The 27,979-nt window shown below is 35.7% G+C and overlaps 1 protein-coding gene across 6 annotated transcripts in view; it reads right to left on the bottom strand.

The window, feature by feature from the left end:
* Window positions 1–3,201: 3,201 nt before the first annotated feature.
* Window positions 3,202–27,979, bottom strand: part of RHOT1 (ras homolog family member T1) — a 76,965-nt gene continuing 52,187 nt past the window's right edge. For 3 of the 6 annotated variants that reach the window (XM_061176397.1, XM_061176398.1, XM_061176395.1), the window contains 11 exons: window positions 27,363–27,483; window positions 25,109–25,193; window positions 24,591–24,736; window positions 23,134–23,234; window positions 21,555–21,685; window positions 20,793–20,876; window positions 19,110–19,229; window positions 17,908–18,110; window positions 16,746–16,841; window positions 14,984–15,106; window positions 3,202–4,284 (listed from right to left, as the gene is read on the bottom strand). In XM_061176397.1, the coding sequence (XP_061032380.1) occupies window positions 4,167–4,284; window positions 14,984–15,106; window positions 16,746–16,841; window positions 17,908–18,110; window positions 19,110–19,229; window positions 20,793–20,876; window positions 21,555–21,685; window positions 23,134–23,234; window positions 24,591–24,736; window positions 25,109–25,193; window positions 27,363–27,483 (1,328 nt within the window). In that variant the 3' untranslated portion in view covers window positions 3,202–4,166. The remainder of the gene's footprint in view (window positions 4,285–14,983; window positions 15,107–16,745; window positions 16,842–17,907; window positions 18,111–19,109; window positions 19,230–20,792; window positions 20,877–21,554; window positions 21,686–23,133; window positions 23,235–24,590; window positions 24,737–25,108; window positions 25,194–27,362; window positions 27,484–27,979) is intronic. The other 3 variants (XM_061176399.1, XM_061176396.1, XM_061176400.1) reach the window with 3 other exon arrangements.

The following is a 27,979-nucleotide window of genomic DNA, read 5'->3' as shown; positions in this document are numbered from 1 at the left end:
AGTATCAAAAGAACAGCTCCAGATGAGCGCTCAGAGGAAGTGGAATTGACGCGCCCTTTACCTTCTGAGTGCCATGCTGCCCTCCGAGGTGGGCGCCAGCTCAGCCAGAGCACCATGCTCTGGTGAACAAAGGTACCATCAGTAAGAGTGAAAGAAATCAAACACTTTCTGCAGGTCCAATCTTGGTTTTCCTATAAATAAAACATGACTACAGTCGTTTTAAGTTCTTCCTAGTACTGTACCTTTTCAAATTCCGAAACAATCAGGTAAATTTTTTTAACCTGCTATGCATTTACTACTACTACTTTCATCAATTACACCAAGGAGTTGGTCAAATCTGGCCCACAGCCTGTTTTTCTACAGCTCATGAGCCAAGAATAGTTTCTACATTTTTAAGTGGTTACAATAATCAAAATAAGAATATTTTTTGACAAGTGAAAATTATACAAAATTCAAATTTCGGTGCCTATAAATAAAGTTTTATTGGGACGCAGTCATGCTCATTTGTTTACGTAATGTCTGTGGCTACTTTCTTGCTATGACATAGTTGAGCAGCTGCAAAAATCTCGAATATTTACTATCTGACCTTTTACAGAAAAAGTTTGTGACCCCTTAGTTACACCACAGCCTATATACCCATATCATTTTAATAACAAACACTTCCAAGGGTTATTTAGATCATAAAAGACATAGGTAAAGTATGAATAGGAAAATACTGAAAGAGGAAAAGTGTTCGTACAGAACTTGAATTTTTCAACATATGAGGATAATACTGGCAATGCCGCCTTGTGTGTGTGTATCTGACGTGCAGCTTTCAAACCCAGAAGGAATGACAATCTCTCAATTTCATTGTCTTTCTGCAGCTCTCTATGCTAAAGGAGAAGAGAAAATCTACAGAGTAAAACATTATCACTGGAAAATACAGCTAGGAACCAGAATGGCACTACAAAGTTAAGAAGTTTCCTAAGGATGTCAAAATCTCACCTTTTAGTAAGGTGTCCGTGCTTTCTGAACCAAAAATAACTGAGACAAATGGTATGACAAGTGTGAGCATGCCACGGGAGGCAAGGGGACATAGTTTTTGAATTGGGGATGCACTAGAGAGATCTGAGACGCATTAACTGTGATACTCACAGGTCAGAGACTTCCACAGAGCTGAGAGCCAAACAGGTTAACAGACATTCACTCTTACTGATGGAGCCTTTTGATAAATAGAGTTTAAAAGACAAGAAGTACTTGTAAGATTAGAGGTTTTAACAAATGGGTTACTGGGACTGTGAATCTGGGGATCAAGGTTTTTGGTTCAGGCTACCTGCATGGAGCATTCTCATACTACAAACATTAAATAAATTTAGAATCTTGACGTGGGGTATTTCTCAAAAAGCATCTAGTCCCGAATCAGCTTCCTAAAAACACATGGACTATTAAAAATTCGAGGATGATGCCAAATAAATAAATGTGCTAATGAAAATTAGGTCACATATCCATTTTTAAGATTTGCACATGTATTTTAAAGACACTTTTACACTGATGTTTCCTAGTACAATTGAGACAAAAGGGGCATCAAAGTTAACACCAGTTGCATTGTGAGGGTCTGTTTAGGAAAGGTTTATGCCCTATACAGAGTTTGAGCACTTACCTCTGTTTCCCCTCTGCTAGTCATTTTTCAGTTGCCTTCCCTCAGGTCAGAAAAGTTCTCCTTTCATTCAGGACTGGCTCAGCAGTATACCTCCTCTTTGGTGCCTTCCTCTGACAGATGATGTACAGATCTGCACAAACAGATATCCACAGCCCTCCTACCTCTTCTTTCACAGGCCATTTCAGAATGGTGATGTGCTTCCCGAACTCCTAACATCAGCCCCACTCCTACTATAACACTCATAAGCTCTGCCAATGTGGGACATGGCCCATTTTTTGGTCAAATGTGAAAGAGAAAGACAGATGAACGGCAAGAAGCAACAGACCACTGATGTGCTAATTAAGGCTAAGTTACTACATTATGCCAAGGGACTACAAACCTTCAAAGCGATGTTTCTTCACAGCACCGTCTCGAAAATTCATTAAAATACTGTAGCAGTTTCAGAACTGGCCATTTAAAATATAATGCAGTTGGTGCAAAGTGAAAGGTTTCCTTTCAACCCTCAAAGTCCTATTTTCCTCATTTTTCCTTAGTACTCTTACAGCTTGCACCTTCGAGTAAATTGTAAAAGCCGGAAGAGGCCCATTACTGTATTGATTCACTTATTTCCCCACATTAACTAGTCCCTAACGTGGATATGAAATAAGGAAAAGGATCCGCATGAGCCTGTAGGTTAAAGAGGAGAAAACAGTGAGCATTTCCTCTGCAAACCCACCCTGCCTAGACTGAGAGTGGAGGGAGGCTTCCCCCAGGGAGGGAGAAGGGTCAAGAGCAGGTAAAGAAATAGGGCAGGTGCCTTCCTGTGAATCAGACACTTAGGCCTCAAATGAAAAGATTCAGAGAGAAAAATCTAAATATGTAAACATACTACTTTTCACCTTTTGGCAAACTACCTTCTTTCCTCTGTTCCTCACAAACACAACAATCTACAAGGCATACTCATTTAAAATAATATTTCAGTCTGAACAGGGAAGAACTTGGAAGGAAAGAATTAACTGTCATTGGAAGCTGTGTAACTGAAATTTATTTGGTAAATGAGAAACTCTCAGAAAATAATGAAAATGAGGAGCCACCTGGTTTTTTTGCTCAATTTTCCTTTTCCTCAATTTCAGAATGGAAATGGGAGTGGGGAGGGAGACAGGGAATTATGAAGTGAACATGACACACATTATTTTACAAGCTTATAGCTAATAAATTATGTTGTTCCTAGCTGCTCAAGGAGTGTGATCTTAGGGAGAAAGCACCCCTCAGAAGAACAAAGGGGAAAAAAAATCCATCCATGTTAAAGGAGAAAATAAACATGTAAATCATAGCAAAAACCTCATTAGTTAGGTATGTGTAGGGGGAAACAATTGCCTTTTTCTAAGAATAGATTTCCCCACAACTTTAAAATAGATTTCCTCTGATACATACAAATCATACTTGTCTTCTTTCCTAATAAGTATTATCTTTTTGTATAAAAAATAATTTTCAAGACAGGAAAGACAGAAACCAGAGGATTTCATTCATATCTGTACAGAAATATTTACTTTTGTTAGACAAAAAACTCAAGATCACAGTACACAGTGCTTATTTATTTAAATACTTGAAAAGGTCAATGATGGAAAAAATAGGTTCATAATGAGAGTTTTATTCATTAGATTTATTTCACCATTTAAAAAAGTGCTGCTTCTAGGTTATCCTAGCCAGATATAGAACATTTCATGACACATGCAGCTACTGTAATATACTATAATAGACACAGCCATTATAGAATGATTTACACTTTGGGAGGAAACTCAATAGTAGTAATGGTGACTGTTTATTTAAACTAAAAACATTAATAATATACAAATCTTTTTTCTCATTTGATTGAAAGAGCTATAAAATTCAACATACTGACAAAGGAAACAAAATAATCACACAGGTGACGCCTTTGCTAATCGCCTGGAGCTTACTCCTTCCTTAAAGGAGAGCATCACACTCAGCTATACAATTTTCTAGACTGCACGATGGCTTCAAGGCTGGCCTACCATGAAGGATGGGACTGAAAGAAAGTCACGTTTTTAAAAACGGAGAGATAAAGGCAAATTGTGCCTCGTGTACTTAAAGTACCCAAAGATCATTCTGAGTAAATGTGAAATAAATAAGTGATCAATGAGTAAATAAAGTCTCTGAGCTGACTTAAACCTAGGAGAGTGAGCCAACTGAGCACTAATAATACCATGTAGAAACGTCTAGAAACATCATTTCTTGAACTCAGTCTGGGAGACCATATCTTGCCTGAATATGTACATTATTTACAAAATATTCCCTTTTGGCCTCTGAAAGTTAGCCATTTTAGTTTGGCTGTTAAGCTGTTTCCTTCCATATGCTAGCCAATACTGCAGTTATAACTATCATTAAAATACTCTTATGCATGAATTACAAATATTAACAAAGTAACTCTGCATGTATAAATATCTCAATATTTCTAGCGGAATTTAAAGCATTCAGAATGTACATAAAAGTATTTGTTTTTGGTAGGGCCAGTATTTTTTTTTTTAAATCATCGCTGTTTCAATAATGCTTTGTACATAGCAAAGCCCAAAACTGCAAAAACAGTAGCACCAAAACTTGCTCGAAGCCAAAACGTGGAGCTCTTGAGGTCAGCTTGTGTCACGTGCCTGTAGTCAAAAAATATAATTAATGTTTAAAACATGATTAGTATGAAAAAACCAGTTATATGAACAATCTACTTTTAGGGAAGTATTAGCACACTTGTCAGGCTAATTGCATACAGTAATGGTCACCAAAAACATTTATCAATAAAGCCACATGTACATTGCTTAGATAATCATTATCTTAAGACATACTGTAGACATTAATAAAGAAATATCTATAATTAGTTACTATTTGGGAGTAAACAACATCCAAAATGTTATAAATTTTCCTCACATGGGAAACGGAGAACTTAGACAAATCAACCTGCCACTTTTTAATACCAGCATGGTCCTTCAAAACGAGAGGTAAGACTGAGACCTCACAATTTTGAGTCAATTTCATGGAACTTAATGTGCAATCTCCTGTCCCCAGGAACCAAAAGCTATCTTGTAAGCAGTTAAGTGACAAGTGACAATACTTTTCTAAGAGCAATGCTTAAAATCAACTTTGGAAACACTGAGTCCCATAAAAATTTACCAAAAAAAATCCCAAAGGGGGAGGGGGAAGATTTACAAGTTTGCATTAATTTGGTTACTGCTGATTAAAGAAAGAAGAAGAAAAAAACAAACAAACGAACCAAATCCTGGTATCAGACAGGCAGTGACATTGGTACCAACTAAAGGAGATGATGTAACATGATGGACTGAAAGGTAAATGACATAAAAGAAGCCATATTATGCATGACAAGAACAGGGACAGCCTGTATCACAAACTGAGTTTGTGAGCATGCTCAGTTAATAACACTGCTAAGCACCCCCAAGGGTCTCAAGTATGACAGCTTACCATGAAGAGGATACAGCTTTAAAGCAAAGGTTGGAACATTTTATTCAGCGTCACTGAAGTTTTAGTTAAGTGAACACAATTGAGTTGATGCAGAAAACTTACAGAATTAAGAGCTTAGAAAGACTGTCTAGTTTAGGTTATTTCACAACTAAATTAAACAAACAGATTTGAAGCAAGAGTCAGACATCATTAAAAGACCAACACACTGACATATGCAAAAGAGTTAAGAGCCAAAAATCTATAAATTATACAAAACTACTTTGTCTCAGTAATAGTCAAAGAGAGAACAATCAGATTAGTTTTCACAAAATGCAATCTGTACATCCCTAAGAAACAAGTTTACAATACAAGCAGAGTGCTCCATGCTTATCACTACGGTAAAACAACACAAAGCACTCCAACTTCTTATCTTACTCAGTTTCTATTAAAAAAAAAAAAGTCACTCCTTAAATAATTATTATTTTACAAAGCAAAGTGATAACACAGGTTCATGCCACCTTGCAAGTTAGTTCTTCCAACAGGTAATGTTTCGTTTTTTTAAAAAACAGTTAGGGAAGAAAATACTTAGGTTTTCAGTTTTTCCACTTGGAAAAACTCCAACAAAGCCAACCCACTGTTTGTGGGAAATGTTACTTGGCTTCAAGAAAAAGTGGACCATGAGATGACCCCACGAAGATGGAATCTTCTACAGAGCTGACGGCGTGCACTTGGTGAATAATACTGCCTTCGTCGTCTAACAGCATGGCACCCCACTCAGCTACCCGGGCTCTTAACCTTTTATACACATGCACACAGTTTGCAGTTCACAGCACAGCTCACAAAAGAAGGGGACTGAAAGTAATATCTCTCAATTAAACATCCCACACATAAACTGAGTTGCCACCCTACATGATGCATCTCACGCTTTCTATATCTAAAATAAAGTTATTCTATAGAAAACTGCCAAACTTAAAAAAATCTATCTATATATACTCTTTTAAAACACTCACATACCAGGCAGGAAACCTAAGGCTGTTATATACGTTCTCTATGTATCCCCCAGAGGCTGGTCTTGGTATATCTGAAACACTAAGAGAAGCCCTTGAAACCAATACTATAAGCAGTACCTGACAATATGCGGTGACTATACTTACTCAAAATGAGGCTAACAACTATTAGTCATGAAGTTTAGAAATGCTTCTAGTTTCTGACTACTAAAAACTACAAACATACATCTGTTAAAAAAAAAAAAAATTGAGTAAAACATCCCAAACTCAGAGGCTGTCATGGCCCTATGATGAGAGATTCAAAGTTTACAACTCCAAGTCAGCAGAGATGTAAAGAACTTAAAGTGAGAACACAGGCTAAAAGTGCATTAGAGTTTTGCTTCAGATTTGGTCTCTCTGTGATTTTCATGCATCTTCACTAATGGAGAATATTTTTACACTTATTTTTTAATTTAGGGGAAAAGGGGGTTAGGATTAATATTAGCTATAATGACATTAAAATCAGTCAAAATGATTTCTCATCAATATTCTTCACGTATGGAATCTGTTAACACAGATTAGCTCCCTTTGTTGAATTTTGAGAAAGTATTACCATTCATGAAATAATATATTCTAACTGACTTTACTGCTTAGTTTTCTTTTGCATTTCAAGACAGTAATTATTACTTTCCCTAAGCTACAGTATAGTCTTCAATAGGCAAAACAGTGGTTCATATTTATAGATGAAAAACAATACAGATACATGTTCAATATACAGCTAGTTTAAAACTCAAGGCAACCACTGACTCATAAAATATATTTCAATGACTCCATTGATGTTATAGTAGTTGTTTAACATACTTTTAGACAGAAAGCTACTTAGAGAATTATTTTATGCCTTTACCATATGCATTTAAAAGCTACATCACCAGGCTCTATTTACAAAAGAGAATGCATTTATAACAGATGGCACATTTGCATTGCCTGCCTAACTGACAACACCTGAATGGAGAACAGTGCAATCTTAATTGTAAGTATTAAGAACTGAGCCATGTTTGTCATTTCAGATCTCAAGCAGAAGCAGAGTAACAGCTTCATAAGGCTGCTTCCTAGTTCATGCCTACAAACTCAAGCAAAAGGAATGCTTCCACAATTCAAAAGTTTAATTCTTTCCAAATGACTCACATAAAACATCTCAGAATAAATTATAATATCTTACTGCATACTTTTTCTTAAGTTTTTTTTTGACTATTAAAAAAGTAATACAGGGAGTTCCCTGGTGGCGCAGAGGTTAAAATCCTGCTTGCCAATGCAGGGGACACAGGTTCGAGCCCTGGTCTGGGAAGATCCCACATGCCACGGAGCAACTAAGCCCAGGAGCCACAACTACTGAGCCCGAGTGCCACAACTATTGAAGCCCGCGTGCCTAGAGCCCGTGCTCTGCAACAAAGAGAAGCCACTGCAATGAGAAGCCTGTGCACCGCAAGAAAGAGTAGCCCCCGCTTGCCGCAACCAGAGATGGCCTGCGTGCAGCAATGAAGACCCAACGCAGCCAAAAATAAATGAATAAATGAATAAATAAATAAATTTATTTAAAAAAAAGTAATACAAGCACACTATATGAGGAAAATAAAAGTAGGAAGGAACAAAATCACCTAGAATCACCTGAGGCCACTAATTAAAATTTGGGGTATTTCCTTTTAAACTTTTTCTATGTATTTCTAACATAGCTACAAACACAATGTGTATAATTTATATAATTTTATATCTTTTAAAAATATTATATAGCGACTTTTACATAAATTATAGAGACATCATTTTAAATAGCTGCTTTATATTCCTATTGGTGGCTATCACCATTTACAGGTGGCTGTAACTAAAGTGATGAATACCTTTCTACATTAAGATTTTTCGCTATACTTAAAACAGTTTCCTTAAGACAGACTACCCCAAAATGAATATTACAGGGTCAAGAGTGTGTGTGTGTGTGTGTGTGTGTGTGTGTGTGTGTATAAAAAGGTTCTTTTTTTCCAATCTACTGATATATCAGAATCACACATTTCCCTACTCTACGTGGAATAAAATAATTTACGTTCAGCAGTATCCTTTTTAGAACATAAGAAATAACGACGAAATGCTAAAATATAACCTTAAATAATCGTGTGAAGCTTGTCACAGCTTTCGAGTTCTTAGGTCGAAAATTCCTGTGGACTGGATGCCGGCTTTCTGTCTTAGAAGTGCTGAGGGCCCAGATGTCGATTAGATGACAAGCGCTTTTTGACACAAGTGTGGGAGCAAACCAACAGGTTTGGACCTGGGTATTACTAAGGCTGCTACTTAACAAGGCAGAGAGAAGATAATGTTTCAAAATTCAGGCAATAAAGAGGCAAATTAAAAACTGTTTGTGTGAAGGTCACATAGGCATATAACAACGGACCAAAATTCCTATGTACCTTTGCACAGAATGCCTTAAAGAAGGCATACAAGATGCTTTAACTCTACAATTTATGGTAAATATAAGAACATGAACTAAAATCTTTATTGGTTCAGTGTATTTAACCAATAATAAAGGGAATGTTATCCTCTCCCTGCTTTATGTTTCTACCACCTGGTGAAGTATTTTTTTATATTTGCCTCTAATAATAATACCATTACTGCTAATAATAATTTTAACAATGACAATTCTCCTAATTGAACTAGTAGGCACGAAACATTTTAATAAGCTATTTCTCGAAATAGGTTAAGAAATAAAAACATAGTGTCCAACAAAGATGAACTATAACACAAATATACGAAAGCTGTTAACTGAGCATGCCTAAACAGTAACATACTTAGGAAAAGGACATAGGTGTGCATCAATGTCAAGAAATGCTTCACCAAGCATTAGAAGAATAAAAATTCATGGATGATTGTAGATACATGGGAAACACGTAATGTCTACATGTTAACTACCGATACTTAAAGGTCAGAATAGGCAAACTCCATCCTGTTGTGTCCTTTAATATACTAACCAAACGGCAAAAAATTTTTAATTTATAAGCAGCAGCAGCTTACTTGAAGAGAATCTATAACACAAGCTCTCATATAATTTTAAACGTATGACTATGTATATGTATCCAAATTCAAAGAAAAGCCTTGTAAGGACCTTTCATATGAACACAGAAGTTTCATATGAAATTAAAACACAGGATGCACTTCCTTAAAATACAATATTTTACCGTAACATAATATCCTAAGAACTCTTACATTCCCAACAGAATCTCTATAGCATTAAGATTTCTAGGAAACTATCCTCTTCATAAAGCAATCCTGTGAAAAGACAGTTCATTTTAGCATGACAACAGTAAAGTCCTTTCTTCAAAAACAGGGCTCCTATATTAAGTAACATGATTTCCAACAATGTGAAGGAGGAACTTAGGTGATTATTAAAGTAATATGGGTTGGGCTTCCCTGGTGGTGCAGTGGTTGGGAATCCGCCTGCCAATGCAGGGGACATGGGTTCGTGCCCCGGTCCGGGAAGATCCCACATGCCGCGGAGCAACTAGGCCCGTGAGTCACAACTACTGAGCCTGCGCATCTGGAGCCTGTGCTACGCAACGGGAGAGGCCGCGACAGTGAGAGGCCCGCGTACCGCGATGAAGAGTGGCCCCCGCTCGCCACAACTGGAGAAAGCCCTTGCACGAAAACGAAGACCCAACACAGCCAAAAATAATAAATAATAAAAAAAAATAAAAATAAAAAATAAAGTAATATGGGCAAATGAAGTGAGTCATTAAAGAACAGATTAAAATAAATGTCACATATATCCGATTTTTAAAAATACATTAATAAATAGGATAAAAAATACAATGGGTATGATGACTGTCCATCATACCTTTGCGTCTCGGTAAATACTCAGTGTGAACTACACATTTTGTTACTAAAGTAAGATGCTGTTACCAAACTTAAGAATTAACATGAACAAATAACCTATACGGCTAATGCAAGTACTAAAATGTGGTGAAAGAAATACTAAAACCAAGATATGCATCAAAGAAAACCACACCAAAATAATAAATTGTAAAATAAACAATTTGATTAAATTACAGGTTAGGAAAAATGGGAGGATTATACACTGAAACACAGCTGGGAAACGGATCAAGAGGAGTTAAAAAATGACTAAGTGGCACAGGCAAACAAATGAAAATGAACACCTAAAGGAAGGGACAAATTAAAGTGCACACATACTACAGTATAGTGACATCCTCATGCAAAGCAGGAGTGTTCTAAAGTCAGAAATAATAAATATTTAATAAACTAAAATCCTGGGTAGTTCAAACCAACAATCAAGCCCACTCCTACATAATCATTTTAACACCTTCAGATTTAAGAGGTATTTATAATTAAAATATAATCAAAAGGTATTTTTCTCCAATAACATGATTTTCACTATTTGAAATGAAAGCACTGCCAGAGACTAAAATCATCTGGCCACAGGTTAATCATCTTCCAAATGTATTTAAGTTCAAATAATTCCAGCTATTCATAAATTATTCCGAAGAAAAACATAAACCTATCCACTAAAGGCTGAGACCATAATTACCAAAGAACAAAGTCACATGTCAGATGTGTAGTTAAACACTTCTCTCACATGTTGACTATACATTCAATTAAACTGGAAAGAAAAAAATTTTTATTACTACTTTCTACTTAAAATACATAGTGTCAGTAAATAAGCTAAAAAAATAAAGACAATCTTTTCTGGTCAAAGACAGATTGGGAAAAATGGACAATTTCAGAAATGTTGGAACTGTTGAAATTGCGTAAGTATAAATTAATTAATTTGGCATAGATCCTCTCATGATCAGGTTATAGCACTTCCTTTGCTAGCATAAGGCACTAAGGTCACTGAAAATATAACCAAAAGTTAAAAAAAAAATTTAACGTAATATTTAGGAAGGTATTTAAATACAGGTCTGTATCTTCTTCATCTTGATATTTTGCCCCAGCTCACAGCAGGATCCTATCTAAAGCAGGTACTTAAGTATTTGGATGAATAAATCAAAGTGGTAGGAGGATGACATAAAGGGAGAACGTGGCCCCAAACATGTATTATCTCTGGAAGTAGTTTCTATTTTGGTGATCAAAATTTTTACAAGCACACTAAAACAATGTACTAATTTGAGACCAACGTGTATGTACCAATATTTGTCTATTAATTTCTTTGCAGACATTTAACAAAACTTTTTGGTTAAATAAAAAATTTTAAACTGCTCATTTATACTTCTAAATCGAACGCTAGGCACAGCAGATTTCTAAAACGAAAGACTTAAGACTTACTGTTGAGTGAGAATCGTCCCTATTGAATTACAGTGAAAAATTCTTACATGACTTTTACTCAATTAGTGAATCCTTTTTCTGTTTATGTAACATTAAGATATACCTAGCACAGCAAACCAGTGGTGACCAACCACCAAAAGGTTGCCAAAACCCAAGACATAGTAGGGAAAGTGGTTCCATTCTCACCCCACCAACCCCATTACTTTTTCAAGTTATTAAAGAGAAAGGAGTAAAACTGTATGTGGAGGTGTTTGTAAGAGACATTTTCATTCCTCAGGTGTACCTTTTTCTGGCCTGCATTTTCACAACTTTAGGCTATGTCTTAAGACTGAAGTTGCAAACTTCAGGTCACACAGGCATATAACATGCCTGTAAACATGCTTTCTTTGTTCTGATTAGTACTTCAGATTTTTAAAATTTAATTGCCTTTATTTAAATATCAGGAAATTTTACCTAAAAGTCCTGACTTCTAGTGTCTCAGAGAATCAGAAGTCCTGGCAACACCACGCTCGGACAATAAGCAACAGCCAGAGCTAAGTGGTGGCTGCCTCTTGCAGGTAGGACCTGTCGTAGCTCCCACCTCTCTTATTTCTTCTCCTCGGCCACCTTCATTCATTAACATTATCCATCCAGACCCTGTAGGTACTTAAGTTTTTGGCCTCCATCCTCACCTACCTCATCTATAATCCTTTTGTGAAGTAGAAGAAACTTCAATACAGAGCTCCTAAATTTCCACTGCACTTACTTCTATAAAATAATTTATTGAAATACTACCAGGGAAGAGGAAGGAGTTCTTTGAAAAGTATGCTGGTTTCCCTCCTCATCTTTTTCATTCTTTCCCTTCCTGATTACCAGACATCAGTGATGTATGCTGACATTACCATTAAATTATTTCTAGTTTATAATTAGATATGACAAAATGTACTGATTTCTCTTCGAGGATCACTGTACAGAGTAATTTATGATGAGCAATCTCATCCATTAATGCACACCCAACCTATTTCATTGGGAAGCTGACTAAACCAACCTAAAATTAAAATTGTCACTAAAGATGCAGACAACGAATCAATCTGCAATTATTGACGATCAAGAGCTTCTAGAATAAAACTGATGGTTTGCGATCAGCAATTACTAGGAGCCAAGGTGAGTTCACCAAGAATAAGACACCAAATAGATGCCACTTTCTATTTAGATAAAATTAATACATTGGTGGATCAGAGGAATGTGGTAGAAATTATACTGATTTCAAAAGAGCCCTCCAGGAAATCTCTTGTAAGACAGTAAGATACAACATGGGCTGGATAATAAAATATTTTTAATTGACAGAATAATCTTTCCCCAAGAATTTTGAATCTGTGTCACTGGGAAAAGAGTTCTCTAGTGGAGCACTAAAGGGCTTGCTTGCTTGAGCAATCTCGCTCTCTGATCTCTGGGTATTCAACATTATTTTTTAATCAATAACTTGAAAGATAAAGAAGACACAGCTACCAAATTTGCAAATAACACAATGCCGAGAAATATATATAATGGGACAAATGACAGAAATAATGTTTGAAATGACTGAGCTAGAACAATGGATCAAAAAGCAGAATATGACACTCAATAGAGATATATATGTATCAGCATTTAGATACAAAGAGCCAACTAAAACTGTCAAATACACAGAGAGGAGGGGACACTGCCTTAATAGCACTTTGTATGAAAAAATCTGATTGCAATCCCAAGATTAATATGCATCAACAGTGGGCTGGGGCTGCTAAAAAGTTAATTCATGCAGCAGACAGGTGCTGTCCTAACTGTGGAATATGACCGCCCACCGTTATGGACTAGTCAGATCACACCGGGAGCACCATTCTCCATTCTCAGTGGCACTTTTTAAGAGGTACTCTGAACACTAAGGGGCTTTCAGATGAGGAAAACCAGGAATGATGAAGTCACTAAACCATCTAATTTAAGAAAAGGCTGAAAGAAATGGGGATGTTCTACCTGGAGAAGAGAAAATTAGGGGAGACATGATGGCCGTCTTCAAATGTCTGAAGGCTATGTTGAAGAGGGAGTAGAATAGTCGTATGTTGTTCTAAAGGGCAGAACTAAAACTAAAGGAGAGAAAGTTATAGGGAAATAATTTTAGTCAAAAAAAAAAAAAAAAAAAGGCAAAAGCAAAAACCCTCTCCAATGAGGAAAGCCATCAGCAGATAACAGTACTCTCTCAGGAAGGCTCGCAGGAAGGCAATCTAATCTGGGAGGTTAGGCCAGATGAATTCTAGAATCTCTTCCAACTCTACCATTTCCAACACCGGAGCTCCTGAATGCTCTTTGGTTTGAAATAGCCTTGCACTTTCTCAGACAGTTGTCATGAGCAAATCTGTCTGTGTTACTCTTTATAAGATGCCATTCAAAAGACAGAGGCAGAACTTCACCACCAAATGAGCGTGGTGATCCCTTCAAAGCAATCACCTATGATGGCTGCATTCTTATTCCAGAGCTACTAGTGCTCAAAACATCACTGAAACTCTTTTAGAATGTCTTCAGAGTCAGTTTCTGACTCACATAAGATATAGCCTCACTGTTTAATAGCCATGTCTACACTGCTGGTGGACACAAACTATCCTACTCATTTGGTACAGTCGGAGCCTAGCCCTCAGTAAGAGTCCAACAGTAACCCAAATAAGATCCATTTCTAACCAAAATCTGTTTAGCTTGATCATCTGTCTTAATCAAGCCCTGCTCCCAACGACATTTGAATGATTTCAAAAACGTAATTCATTCATAGACGCGTAAAAATTTGACATTAGATACAAATTAATATTACATAGGCTCTTAAATGTTCACAAAATGTAAAATCGATTTGAACAAAGAAAGGTAGCATGACCAGAATAAGAACATAACCTTCCAAGTTTATTGCTCTGAGGGAAGGTATACAACCTATTTTGTTGTTGTTGTTTCTCTTTCTTTTTTAAAAGCATATTACTTTCTAGGCATACTTTATGTTTCGGGTTCAATTGTAAAGACCTCAAAAACTAGTACTATAGATCTTTTGCTTTTCCATATTCCTTTGAATCCTTAAAGTTGGTTATTATCTTCATTTCAAAAAAACATTCCAGGTACTTAAAAGTAAAAGTAAATTATAACTATAAATAATTTCAATAGAGAAGTTTTTCAAACCCAAGATACCGCTCATATAAGTATGGTTTTAATAAGCTGTACTATTTGAATGCAAGCTGAGTACAGTATAACATTTGGAATCAATGTGTCTTTTCCTTACTAAAGCCCTAATCTATTTCTACAACTCTCAGCCAAAAGATTTTTAATCTCCCTACATATATTATCCTCTAATATAAAAAATACTTTAACTTCCTTAATAAAAAAAAAGCTAAAATCTTACTTTATAGTCCCCTAAATATATCTATTAATTTTTAAACATTAAGGATGATTCCAGAACTAAACATTGTCACCACAGTGAGAATTTTAGTGGAAGTTAGTTGGGCATCAGTCAGCTTGTTGTGTTTGTAGTATTTGTATAATAAATAGTTAACCACTTTTTTCTTTTGTATTTTAACAGAATGCCTGGTACCCAGTAAAGAAAGTTAAGAACCTGTTAAGAACTGCAGTGAAGATTTTGTTCTTTACAGATTGCAGCAAGTCTGAGTTGAGGAAGTTCTGACAGATGCAAAATGTACACCTGTTGCAGGTGCACATACAGCGTAACCGGGCATGGCTGCGAAAACACACAGAAGGACAGGAGTTGAGTTCTTACTTACAAATATGGCACAAGTCAGAGTGTGCCAACTTAAAAAAAAAAGATTTAGGCATAAGCAACACTAAGGAAAAGGACAGTGTGGGGCATGCTAAAGTTGTGCAGAATTCCACATTTACCAAAAATATAATAAACAGCAATAGCTCCCTCCTCCCTCCCTATAGAAAATCTAAGGAAAATTAGCTAACACTTTTGCTTTTTTGGAGGGGGGACAGAATTATTAGTACAAGGGTTTTAGTGGAATAAATATGCACAGCAATAGATGGCACCCTCATCTAAATTAATAAAAGAAAAACTGAGTAAGCCACAGCACCCACCAAAAGGTCAGAGTTCGCTAGCATTTAAATAACCATTCCCTCCTCCTCCCTCAGAATATACACATGCCTGAAAACCAGGAAGGAGAAGAGTGACAAATACACAAAAGAGTCAAAAGACGAGTATGTTCAACCCTGAGGAGATATGAACAACATCGTCTTTAATTCATCAAGCACCATGGCTCCCAAAGGAAATCAAAGTGCTTCATAAATTTCTACTTGAACCCAAAATACAGGGTTAATTTCATCTGCTACCAAAACACACCAGCTAAGTATGATAATATGAAACTCTGGGTAAGAGTGTAAAAATCAACAATGGATCCAATTGATATTAGATATGAAATTTAGGGAGGCTTTCTGACTCCTTTCTGGTTGAGTGAGTTGCACTAGTTGGTACAGGCACGTGGGGTAGCCCATTTCACCTCCACTCTAACAACCAAAGTAGGAGGTCTCCAATGACTGCTCAGTGGTCAGAGCCACTCAGACATACAAGGCCATCACACCACCCCTGGAGAGGTACTGGCGCAGAACCCACTCAGAAGAGCGCCACCTGAAGAATTAATTACATCACTTCCTGTAACACCTGAACATTTTTTTAGAGGCTTCTCAGTCAATGGACTGGCCCAATCTGACTTGGCTTAGCTTGTGAGATCTGATGAGACCACAGCACACGGTGGCATGGTTGTGGAGATTAGCAGCATCCCAATAATGCCTAATTCCCAACATGAAGAAAAACAAGAATTAATTTTTTAAAAGACTCTTATAGGCTCAAGACATTCCATTTTAAAATCTGACTTGTGATGATGAACATATCACTGCTACTAAGTCACTGCCAGCTGTCATACTGGAATCCATCTGTTATTTTACAAGTTGAATCTGACTCTTCAACATATACAGGCTCCACCCCCCAAAAAGGAGGGATGCAAAGTATGCTTAGCAACAGGGAGATGCTTCATGAGAAGTAGTTTCGGATTAACCATATAAACAAGTGTCCATGTATGTACATTTATCATATACACACACACACACACACACACACACACATACTGCAGTAAAATTTTAAAGATGCAGATCTAAAAACATAGTTGCAGTTATTTACAAGATTAAGACAGTGCATTTACATAGTTAAAAAAAAAGACACCATAGTATACAGTTAGGCAGTAAGCCTAACCAAGCAGTGCGTTTCTGGATAATTACTAAATGTGAATTATGGAGAAAAAGATTTGGTCATCTATAAGAAAATGTCAACAAAATGCCATAGAAGCCATAAAGAAAAAGTAACTTACAAAGCAGTTTTTAGAAAGACCCAGATTTTTCTCAAATTCTCTATTCTATCAGTGTTGCCCATGTCTCGGGAGAGTCTGTCTCTGTAATGATCCTCTCTGTAGATAACATACACGAAAGTTTTAAAGCAAAGGTAAACATAAAAAATAAGGTTTTGCTTATCTAACAGTAATAGGAAGGAATGACTTCTCTTCCAATACAAATAGAATTTCAAGGGTTTGCTGCATTTTTTTTAAAGTACTAGTTAATGGAACAGCAACAAAGTTAACTCTGATTTGAAAAATCCGTACAAATTAACAACCTTTTGAAAAACCTTAGCTTATAGCAATTTTTGAGTATTACTCTATGTTATACTGTACTTTTCATAAGAAGAAAAATAATTTAGAGAATAACATAATAATAAATAGAATAAACTGTAAAGTCCTGAGAAACGCACTGCCTGAAAAACTATCTTGTCACAAAACAGAATTTATACAAACACCGTACTTGAGGAGAATGCCATTAAGAACCATGCAATTTTAAGGCAGTTAGTAAACTACGAAGATGACCACAGTTATGTGCTTGTGCATATGCATGTATAGATATACAATAAATGTACATAAAATTTGTGGCTCATAACACAACGTAAAACATTTATATAGAAGGAATTCCAATTACAATTACTTTTTATAGCACTAAAAAAAGACATTATATCCTGAACTCAAACATACCCATAATTTAAACATAAATTCATAAAAGATTTTAGAATCCTTCACATACTCAAGGTCAATTAATCAGCAGAAAAAATATAAAAGTTAACTTTTTGTTCATATGGAAATGCCTTATTAGCATGATGTCAATTCCATTTTATTGAGTTTATTTATTCCATATATTTATTAAATAAATTCCATTTTATTGGGCTGAGTTTTATTGTACTATCCTATTAAGATAGTTACAGCCTGCTCAAATATAGTCAAATATTATCAGAAGCACCATTGATATAATTTTCTTCTGGTACCCAAACCAAACCTGCATTTACTCAAACTTGTCCCTTCTCATTACAAAGTCTCTTTCTGTTGCTGAACAACTTCTATGTGACACAGATTCCACCCTCATGGCTAATAAAGGCATGCAATGTTACCACGAACCATGCAACACGAAAATCATGGCAGAGCAAGTACTTACGGGTACATGGCCATTGTTGTCAATTTAACAAAGATATCTTTACTGGGTGCATCAGCAGTATTGCAAGTGAAGGCTTGTGGTGGAGGCATTTTGTGTTTCCTGCAGAAATCAGTAGGTGAAATGCTATATTCTTGTTTGACTTCATGCAGGTCTGACTTTGCAGCTACGATTAAGCAAGGTATTCTGCTGTCCATAAAGTGTTGCTACAGAATAAAAAGTGAAATCAAAATCTGATGACAAGTTCAAAAATTACTAAATTTAACTAAATGGGCACTAAAATTTTTCTCTACATAGGCAAAGAAAGCATCAACAGTTTCAGGGAGAAAGTAAACTAAGAGGCAAAGACTGGCAGTTGTCTAGGTCAGTAGCATAATAAGAGCAGGGCCACTTTTCTAATGCTGGTAACAATATAAACCTATAACAATTCTTCAAATTCACTACAATTTGAAAAAAAAATTTTGTTTTCAAAAAGAAACAATACTTTGAAATAAAAAGAAATCTATCTAAATTCTCTCTCCTAAAGCACACTATTTTCATTTTTTGATATTACCTCTAGTCCTTAAGCACATGCATATACATATATATGTTTACATAGTTGTAGTCATGCTGGACATAACCATTAAAAAATATAATACTGAATTTTCCATGTTTTCAGAATTCAAAACCATTACTTTTAATGGCTACATCAATTTCATAGGATCATTTTATCTCAATTTGGTAAACTATCCTCCTATTGTTAGACATTTGGATTATTTCCAGGTTTTTGCTATTAAAAACAATGCTAGAGTAAATTCCTTCGTACATACAGTTTTTTACTCTTATTGAATCTTGTTGATAATCTCAAAGTAACTGATAACTTTTCAAGCCTCTGGTTTATCCCCTTGCTCTATTATTATTCTTGGTATAACGGGCAACATACAATCCATGTGCATTCCTAAGACCTTCCATTAATGCAGAGGTTCTTAACCAGGAACGCACATCAGAGTCACATCTGGAAAAAAGTACTTTTAAAAATACAGATGTCTGCGACTCTACCACCTCAGAATGAAACCAGAACCTTTAGGGATAGGACACAAATGTATGTATTTTTGAAAAGCTCCACAAATAATTTTCTTATTTCCCTGGTTAGAAAACACCACATTACAATTCCATTAAACTCCTTATAAAGTTAAACTTGGTTTTAGACCAAAAGAGCAACAAACCTTAAAAATCCTGGCACAGTATTCAAAGGATTTAGGGTTACTGACATCATATACCAGGCACACAACATCACAAAGGATCTCAGCCTCAGTTAGAAATTCCGATTCTGAGATATCATGCAACTTGTAAAAAGAAAAAGACAGAAACATAATTATCATAACACTGATGTAAAATTAAAGTCATGATGTTTTATTATTTGCTTAACTTGACTTCCTAATTTAAAAATACTAGTTAAGCATAAATTTTCAGACTATTTTTGGAAGTAAGACATATAGATAAACAAGTAGCTTCTGATTTTTGAAGATGAAAAATGGTGATTAAGGTCCTACAGAAACTAACATTTAGTGAGTGACTAAAGTGTGCTAGGCAGGCCCTTTACATGCATTCTCTACATACTATAGATAAGAAAACAGGCTAAAGTGATTAGGTCAACTGCCAAAGATAGCACAACTAACTAGTCATCAGACCAAAAATTGAACTCAGATATGATTCCCAAGTCTTTTTTCTTTCTACCACACCACCTTTCCTCCCCACCAATCAAAAACACAAAGCAAAGGACGGTACATTAAGGTTATTTGGTTCTACTTCACTACCTACTCTTTTTCAATGTTTATTATAAAATCTCTAAAGAAACATCCCATCTGTGATATGATAATGATCCAACAAGCGTAAAATTCAGTATTGAGCTATATAAGGTAGTGCTTCTTTGTTGAGGAGAAGAAAGGGGAAGTGTAAAGTCAGAGGTGACTCAATATATTCCAAATAAAACACTATTAGAGCATGGATATTCAGAGACATGAAAGACATCAATTTGCAATGAATGGTTTTAACAATAAAACTGGAAAGTTAACAATCAGCAAGATTTACTGAGTACCCAATATACAGAATTATACTTAGGAGAAGAATGAGAGATAAACAGGTTTAACAAGAAACTGACAAAGAACTTTTATCATAAAGAGCAAAAATATGCACAAAATTCAATGTGATTACCTGTCTAGCAGAATAAACTATTTCCAAAAAGAAAAAAAAAAAGGGAATGAACTTTCTTTAGTACTTATTATTTGTTGGGAGCTTCTCATATTAGTTAACTTAATAAGAAACTCAGGCTCAGAGAGAATAAGCAATTTGCCTGAGGTCACACAGCTGATCAGTGGTGGACCAGCATTCAAACCAAAATCAGTCTGGATCCAAAAAGAACATAAAACCTCTTTCTACTATTTCATATTATCTTTTCAGTCATACCATTCTTTCAATCATTTTTTAGGCTACCACACTTGTTAACTACACTCCTCCCTGCTAAATAGATACAACCTGATTCAGATTACAGATTAAACTACCCCACACCTGCACAAAGGTCTTCAAACTAATTTCTAGTCAATAGAGGACATAATTTTTAAAAATAAAAGTGGAAGAAAGAGCAAAGAGGATTTAATTTTTTTTTTTTTTTTACTTTCTTACAGTGGTATAACATACAATTAAGCACACAGATAGATGAATTTTTACTTATATCTACACCCATGTAATCACCACATGGATCAAGGGAATTAAAATTAATTTTAATGAATAAACCAGGTAAAAAAATAAATCACATAAAAACCATTAAATTAAATCCAATTATGTTTTCAAAGAGTCATTTAAAATGTACCCAATAATTAATCATCTTTATATGCCAGAAAATTTCTTACCAACAAGTATTTCTCTTGTCCATATACATAAACAGTGTTAATCGCATAGTATGATTTATGGTCATCACGAATTTTCTTCTGCCTCTGAAAACAACCAAAAACATCTCAGTATTTATAGTAAGAAATTACAGGAACTAGTTTTCATCAACACATGCGTGTTGTGTGGGTGTGTTACCAAAAAAAGGATATTCTTCCCTACACTATGTATTATTTATCAATACAAAGGGGATATTGATTTTGTTTCTTAGTTCTTAAGGTCTAAAATAAAAGATGCATTTGTTCTGCATAAAGGGAAAGCAGTAGCTGAAAAGGAAGTAAACTATAGCACTGAAAGTTTATTCCAGAGCCACCTGCTGGCAATTCTCATTACACTATAATTTGGCCTGCTATTTCATCTAGAAATATGTCAATCTCCTTACTCAAGGCAGTAGTCAGAATTAGGTATCAGTATTCGGTTCAAAATATTCACTGTACATTTACTTCATGCCAAGCACTGTGTATGATGCTTTCATATGTGTATTTATTTAATCTCCATCGAAAAGCTGGTTAAAAAAAAAAAGACAAATGATAGCTAACATCAATGAAGCAAAGATAAAGCTAGTTCAATGAGATTATTGTTACACTTTAGTTGTACCTTACTATTATACATAGGTCACTCAGTTCTACTAATCATCTAAAAAGGTAAATGGTTATGAAAAAATTATGTAAACTCATGACTATAAAAATCTGTTGAGTAAAGTTCTATTTCTTGAGAACTCTCACCATTAAGTTTCTTCCAAGAAGAGCCTGAAGAACTCCACTTTTCCCACAGTTTTTCATCCCAATTACATTACATCTGAACACATTTCTTTGAGTCTGTTTTTTCTGAAGGTCTATCTTTTTATCTCTTGTTACTAAAAAGAAAAAAAAAAGCTAATTATGTACCGCTTAGACTCACTGAGCCTTCATTTCACATTCTGCAAAATAGGGTATTGCTATTTATCATTTTTACAAAGTGTTCAATCAATAAACATACTGTACAGTAGTCAAGCTGTATGTGAAATAAAGTACAAAATATAATACAGAAGGGCCCCACTTAGTGAAAAAGATGCATTTCTGAAAGTCGGCTGTAAAGTAAACTTCTAGTAACCAAATGGTATTTATTTCATCATAAAATAAGTAGTACGTTTACATAACAAAATGATATCTCAAAAAATGAATGAAAATTACAATGAATATAGCCAATACTATATCCCATCTTTTTTTCTGTTATAAATTATTGTCATAACAAATTATAAACTAAAAGATGCTATCTCAAAACTGCACTCTCTTGGGTCTATAAATGGAAAGAGTATATGCACGCTAGGGTTAACTGGCCTTTCCAAGGTAAATCTGTAAAAGAGGCAGCCCTGAAAACAATGTTGTATCAGCAGAGCAATGAGGCATCTCTTCTTGAGGTAAAGAGACCTCCTTAAACTATACCCAAAGATTCAACTACAAGAAAGCTCACCAAGAGGCACTATTCATAGCAAAAAAAACCTGAAAGTGATAAAAAACAGATAATAATTATGGGGTAGTTAAGTTATAGAATATCCATATGATGATATATTATCTAATATTAAAGATATATAAAAGTATACTTATTGATAATAGAAATATGGCCACAATATTTTGTTGAGTGAAAGAACCTCATGCTGGCGAATTAGTTCCTTAGTCTTTGGTGCTGCATTAAATACTGTCTAACTGGTTAAGTACTTTGAAGGGTACTTGCTCTGTCAATTTCACAAAGGCTGACTTCTTATAATGGGGCTTCCTGTAAGATATGGCATTTTTCCCCACAAATTAGGATATAAGAACTTCTTGAAATGATCAGTTCCCTAATTTGTTATTTCATATTATATCTATGGGTTTTCTTTAAGTGGAGCACATTGCCTGGCAAGAATGCCTGGTTAACATTACAAGATCTGTGAAAGATTTTTTAATGTGGAAAAAGGTTCTAAAACTGAGAGATGTACAATCAGTTGAATATCAGGATCATGTGTTAATAGGCATTGTTTTTAATGTTTAAAGAAAATTAAAACACAAGATAGACTGGTAAAGACTTTTCATGCCCATAGCCCTCCCTGATTTTCATCAATGAAGTACCCTCAGGGGGAGACTAGAGGTAAAACCTCTACTCTTTCCTTTTTGATAAACAATCAAAAAGCAACTTATCTCAAAAGTGATTACCAAATCAAGGGCAAACAAATAGAGTATAGACATGGAAGACTAATGAAGATGCATTTATTTTCACTCTTTTTACATATGAAACTGGAATCTTAAAAAAAATTTTTTTCTAATTAAATAGCATTCAGATACTTACCTGTGATGGCTGAAGCTTGAGACTCTTGCTCAGTCAATATTGAATAGCCTAGATAACCCAAATACTCCAGGCACCGCTGCACATCTAAATAGGTCGTGAGCCTAGGAAAGGGAAGAGTTTAAAATGTGTAAAGTCCCTAAATGAATATTTATTAAAAAAAAAAATTTAAAACAGCTCAAATAATTTTACCACCAGACCCAGATAATTTTTGTCAAGACTGCTTTAATTTCCCATGTGCCCAACCATGGCTTTTCCTACAGTGACATTCTTAGGGCAGAGATGAAAGGGACGAGAATGCAAGATGGGGGGTACAGGGGACTGCTGTATCTATTCCACCTGCCCAGAGAGAGCAAGGCCACACAGATGAGCAGTGAGCAGCTGGTAAGATCTAGAGCAGGGATATTTTATATTATTTGCTTCCAAAGTTACATATTGTACTGCAAATACTGGCTAGTTAAGGACTTAATGATAATTAAATCTGAAAAGGTTTGCAAAAGGTGCAAAAAATAACTGAAAGGCTGAAAGGCACTTGAAAATAGTTAGCCTTTCGTACGATTTGAAAAAAGAACAGACCCTGGCGTTGAGAAAGTTATTCTCGCCAAGGCTAAAGTAATTATGTGATTATGCACAACCAGAGAATTTTCTTAGCACCCTAGACAACAGGTCAACAAGACTGTAGACACCCTCACTAAGTCTAAGAGTTCACTGAAAACAAACAACAACAAAAAAACCCTCAAAGTAAGAATTCAGTGTCAAGTAAAATATGCTCTCCCCATATTCTGAAAATACAAGATTTGTACAATGACAATGATGTTTCCAATTCCCTTAATCAAAAGTATTAAAACACACTGTAAATCAACTATACTCCAATAAAAAATTTTTTAAGTATTAAAATTTACTTCCATTTTTTTTTTTTAAATAAATTTATTTATTTTTGGCTATGTTGGGTCTCCGTTTCTGTGCGAGGGCTTTCTCCAGTTCTGGCGAGCGGGGGCCACTCCTCATTGTGGTGCGCGGGCCTCTCACGGCCGCGGCCTCTCCCATTGCGGAGCACAGGCTCCAGACGCGCAGGCTCAGTAGTTGTGGCTCACGGGCCCAGTTGCTCCGCGGCATGTGGGACCCTCCCAGACCAGGGCTCGAGCCCGTGTCCCCTGCATTGGCAGGCAGACTCTCAACCACTGCGCCGCCAGGGAAGCCCCTACTTCCATTTTTATATGACTTATTACTGTTTCCCTGTACCTCATCCAGAAGCAAACACATCCCTTCCTGATAAATTTATAGAACATCTATAGTTCAACTTAGAGGTAGCAGCAGCACTATAAATCCTGCTCACAGGCAGCTATCATTGAAGCATTTCACAAGATCTGACAAATATACAAAATGATGAATGAAATGTAATGCACCATAATTTCAAACTAGCTGTAACTCTAGAGGAAAGAAGTGAGCCTTATACTCACGTCCACTGGGAAAGGAATCCCTGGTAGGTTATCCAGCCTTTTTCATTCGTACAAACTGTGTTATTCACATCTGGCCCCCAAGGTATGTAAGGGAAAACTTTAAACAAGTCTTTAAGCTCATCAGGTGACAAAGCACAGTCTCTATCCTGAAGATACACAAGGAAGTATACATAACATTTAGATATCTAAGAGGATAATTCCCAAATGCAAGAGCCCCCTAATCAAGTAAAGCTATGTTCCTAAAAACTAACAAATGAAAAGAAATTTTACATTTTATCAAGAAAACTCCTTACACATATATAATGAAACCTATGCAAGGGTCTATCAGAAACTAGACTTTTTCATCTTGAGAAAATAATAAAGTAAATAATATGAGAAAGTATCTTTGCTAGTTTAAGAAAGTTTGGGTAATTTTTGGCTATGTGACAGGAATACCCAATAGCTCAGGGAACAGAGTTACATCATTCACAGGAAAATATTTTATCATATATCATGGAAAACTGCAGCTAAATGCTTACCAAATCATGCTTGTCAAAAGTACTTTGGAGAAACAAATATGCATGATGATTTAATTCAGTAGTGCAATCAGGAGGTATTTTTAGCCTGTTGATGAAAAAAAAAAGTAAAATAAATCATTAACCAAATATTAAAATTTAATTGGAGAAATGAACATGAAATTGCAACAAGTCTTTTTGTAGGATGACAGCATTTGCAGAACATGTTTTCTGTAGCCATTTAGACTTTCCCAGGGAAAGTCACTGCAGTGGTATGGCAATTCTCAGAAGAGTCATAATAGTGCTCATTCCAAGGTGACAGTTTTCTTAACTATCTGAAGGGCAGGTTGTATTAAAAAATTTACAGACCATACTGATTAAACTGTAATGGGTTGTTCTTCCTACAAATCAATTATAAGTCAAAATTATGAGCTTTAAACAATGTCAACATTGTAATGAGTTGAAAATGATGTGAAGAGATGTTATTTCTGCCTGATTTGACCTTTGACACACCCTAAATTCGAGTCAATAAACATTTATCAAATGCACGGAGGTACTGGGGACATAAAAACAAGACAGGCTCCCTACCTCTAAGGAATCACATTCAAGCTGGAGACAGACCACAAGTAGATAACCTCACTATCTCAACAGAATGAGGCAACTGTTGAGTATGGGTAAACTACAGATGCTAGGGGAACCCTTGTAAAAGGGAACACCTGGGCCTGGGGATGGGAAGGTGTCAGCACTGCTGAGAGACACTGTCACCTGTATTGAGACTTGAAGGATAACAGACATGAATTAGGTTGGGGGGAGAGGGAGGAAGAGAGTAAAAATACCATGGGCAAAAGCCTGGAGTGGGAAACAATATCTGATTGGTAGACCAGAAATAGTTTAGTATTTACTTCTAGAATGAAGGCAGGGAGTGAGCCGGAGTGAGCAGATCATGAATGACCTCCTACACCAGGTTAAGAAGCTTAGGCTTTATCCTGTCTTGAAGGGAAAGTGACATGGCAAAATCCATGTTGTATATCTACTAATCTAGCAGCAGTGTGAAGGACAGGGGCAGAGATTTTAATAAGAAGACTCAAGGGGTGACTTTGAAGGGGCTATTTTACAGAAAATTAAAGGTAGAGCGCAGAAAGAAATTAAAAGAGATCTTAGTGTAAGTCACAAAGTCATAAAAGATGGCGTTTCCTTATTGTCATACTTTAGAAAGCAATAAGCAACCTCCCGTAGAATTTATCTACTCACATAAATGGCACAGAAAAGAAAACTTGATAAAAAAGTCCTGGGACAAATGCATTCATGCAATATATATTTATTGAAAAACCTGGGAAATTACTTGAGCCAAGATTTAATAACTTTGACAAGGGAAGTTTTAACTTAGAACTGATTAATGGACCAGGAATCCAACTAGAAATTTTGCTTCCTTAATGATGGGGAAGGAAAAACAACAACAAAGTTTTTCTGAACCCTTAGATGGATAGCTAGCAGTACTATGCTAAAATTAAAAAGGAGAACATGAAGATAATGTGCTACTGAAAAAGCGAAGAAAAAAGGCGAAAGGCTCAAAGGCCAGATCTTGGGAAGTCACTTCCCTGAAAAGCCTACTTCCCTTGGGTATGGGAGAGGCATCCTATAGCAAGGCAGTCTCCTATTTCAGGGTGATGCTGGGTTCATCATTAAACATACAGAACTTAAACATATCACTATCTAAAGAAAAATAACCACAAAGAGACTGGTCGTTTAGGAAAAATACTTATTTTATCCTAAGCTGAAAACAGGCTATAAAACTTAGGGAGGAGAAGGACTAAAGAAAAGAAAAATGCTAACCAATATATTTCCGATCCCTTGACTCTAAAAACAAATTCGTCTAGCATCTTTTATCTCCTTCCTCAATAAAATGAATAAAAAAAGAAACTTGTATTCTTCATTAGAAGAAGAGGAAGAGTTTGAGCCATGCTATAAATCAGTGGCTCTCAACTGGAGATGATTTCACTCCTGAGGGGATATTTTTGGCTGTCACGACTGGGGGAAGAGGTGCTACCGGAATCTAGGGATGTGCTAATAAACATCCTATAACTCGTAGAACAGGCTCTACAATAAAGAATTATCTAGTCCAAAATGTCAATAGTGCCGAGTTTGAGAAACCCTGCTATAAACGGCTCTATAAATCTATAAATTGTTCCTGAGTAGCTCAGAGCCTACCTACCAACGTGCTAAATAAAAACTTTAAAATACTGGCAAGTGAAATCAATTAGAAGCCAAAGGTACATACAAGGGAAATAAATATTCAGGTGTCAAATCCAGATCGTCATCATAACCAAATCGTCGAAGCACAGTCCAAGTAGTTTCATGTCTCCCTCTCTGAATAAAAAGTGTGTGTAAAAAAAGAAAACCTGAAATAAAATAAATTAGTAAATATAGCTGATGTGAAAATGGGTACAGAGTCACATGGGAGAAAAGCATGTAACACATAACGGCAAGAGCTAGACTACTGAACATATGTGTACTAGTTTTGCATATGGAAGGTCAAACCAAAACAAAGTTCACAAGTGTCTCAAAGAGTTGATTTCAGAATCATTTCACAGATACACCCAGGTCAGCAAGAGATGGCACTACATGAAAGGGCCAAAAACATATCCCAAGGAATATACTGACATTCACATGGTTATATGATAAAAACAAATGAAATCATTTTAATTTTAAGATAAATTTGTTTCTGAAATCTCTTACCCTCAGATGGACCTCTGCACTCCTGAGATCCAATCAATTTCCCTACCTCTAATTTATACTCACAGTAAAGATAATTATCCCCACCAACGCCTGCCTCTTCCAACTCTTAAACATCCAGGTTAGATTTTAGGTATATTAGTAAATACAAACATTTCCCTA

This window comes from Eubalaena glacialis, chromosome 19 (assembly GCF_028564815.1).
Source record: "Eubalaena glacialis isolate mEubGla1 chromosome 19, mEubGla1.1.hap2.+ XY, whole genome shotgun sequence".
In the NCBI taxonomy this organism is placed as follows: domain Eukaryota; kingdom Metazoa; phylum Chordata; class Mammalia; order Artiodactyla; family Balaenidae; genus Eubalaena; species Eubalaena glacialis.
This window is presented reverse-complemented; position numbering and strand designations above follow the sequence as displayed.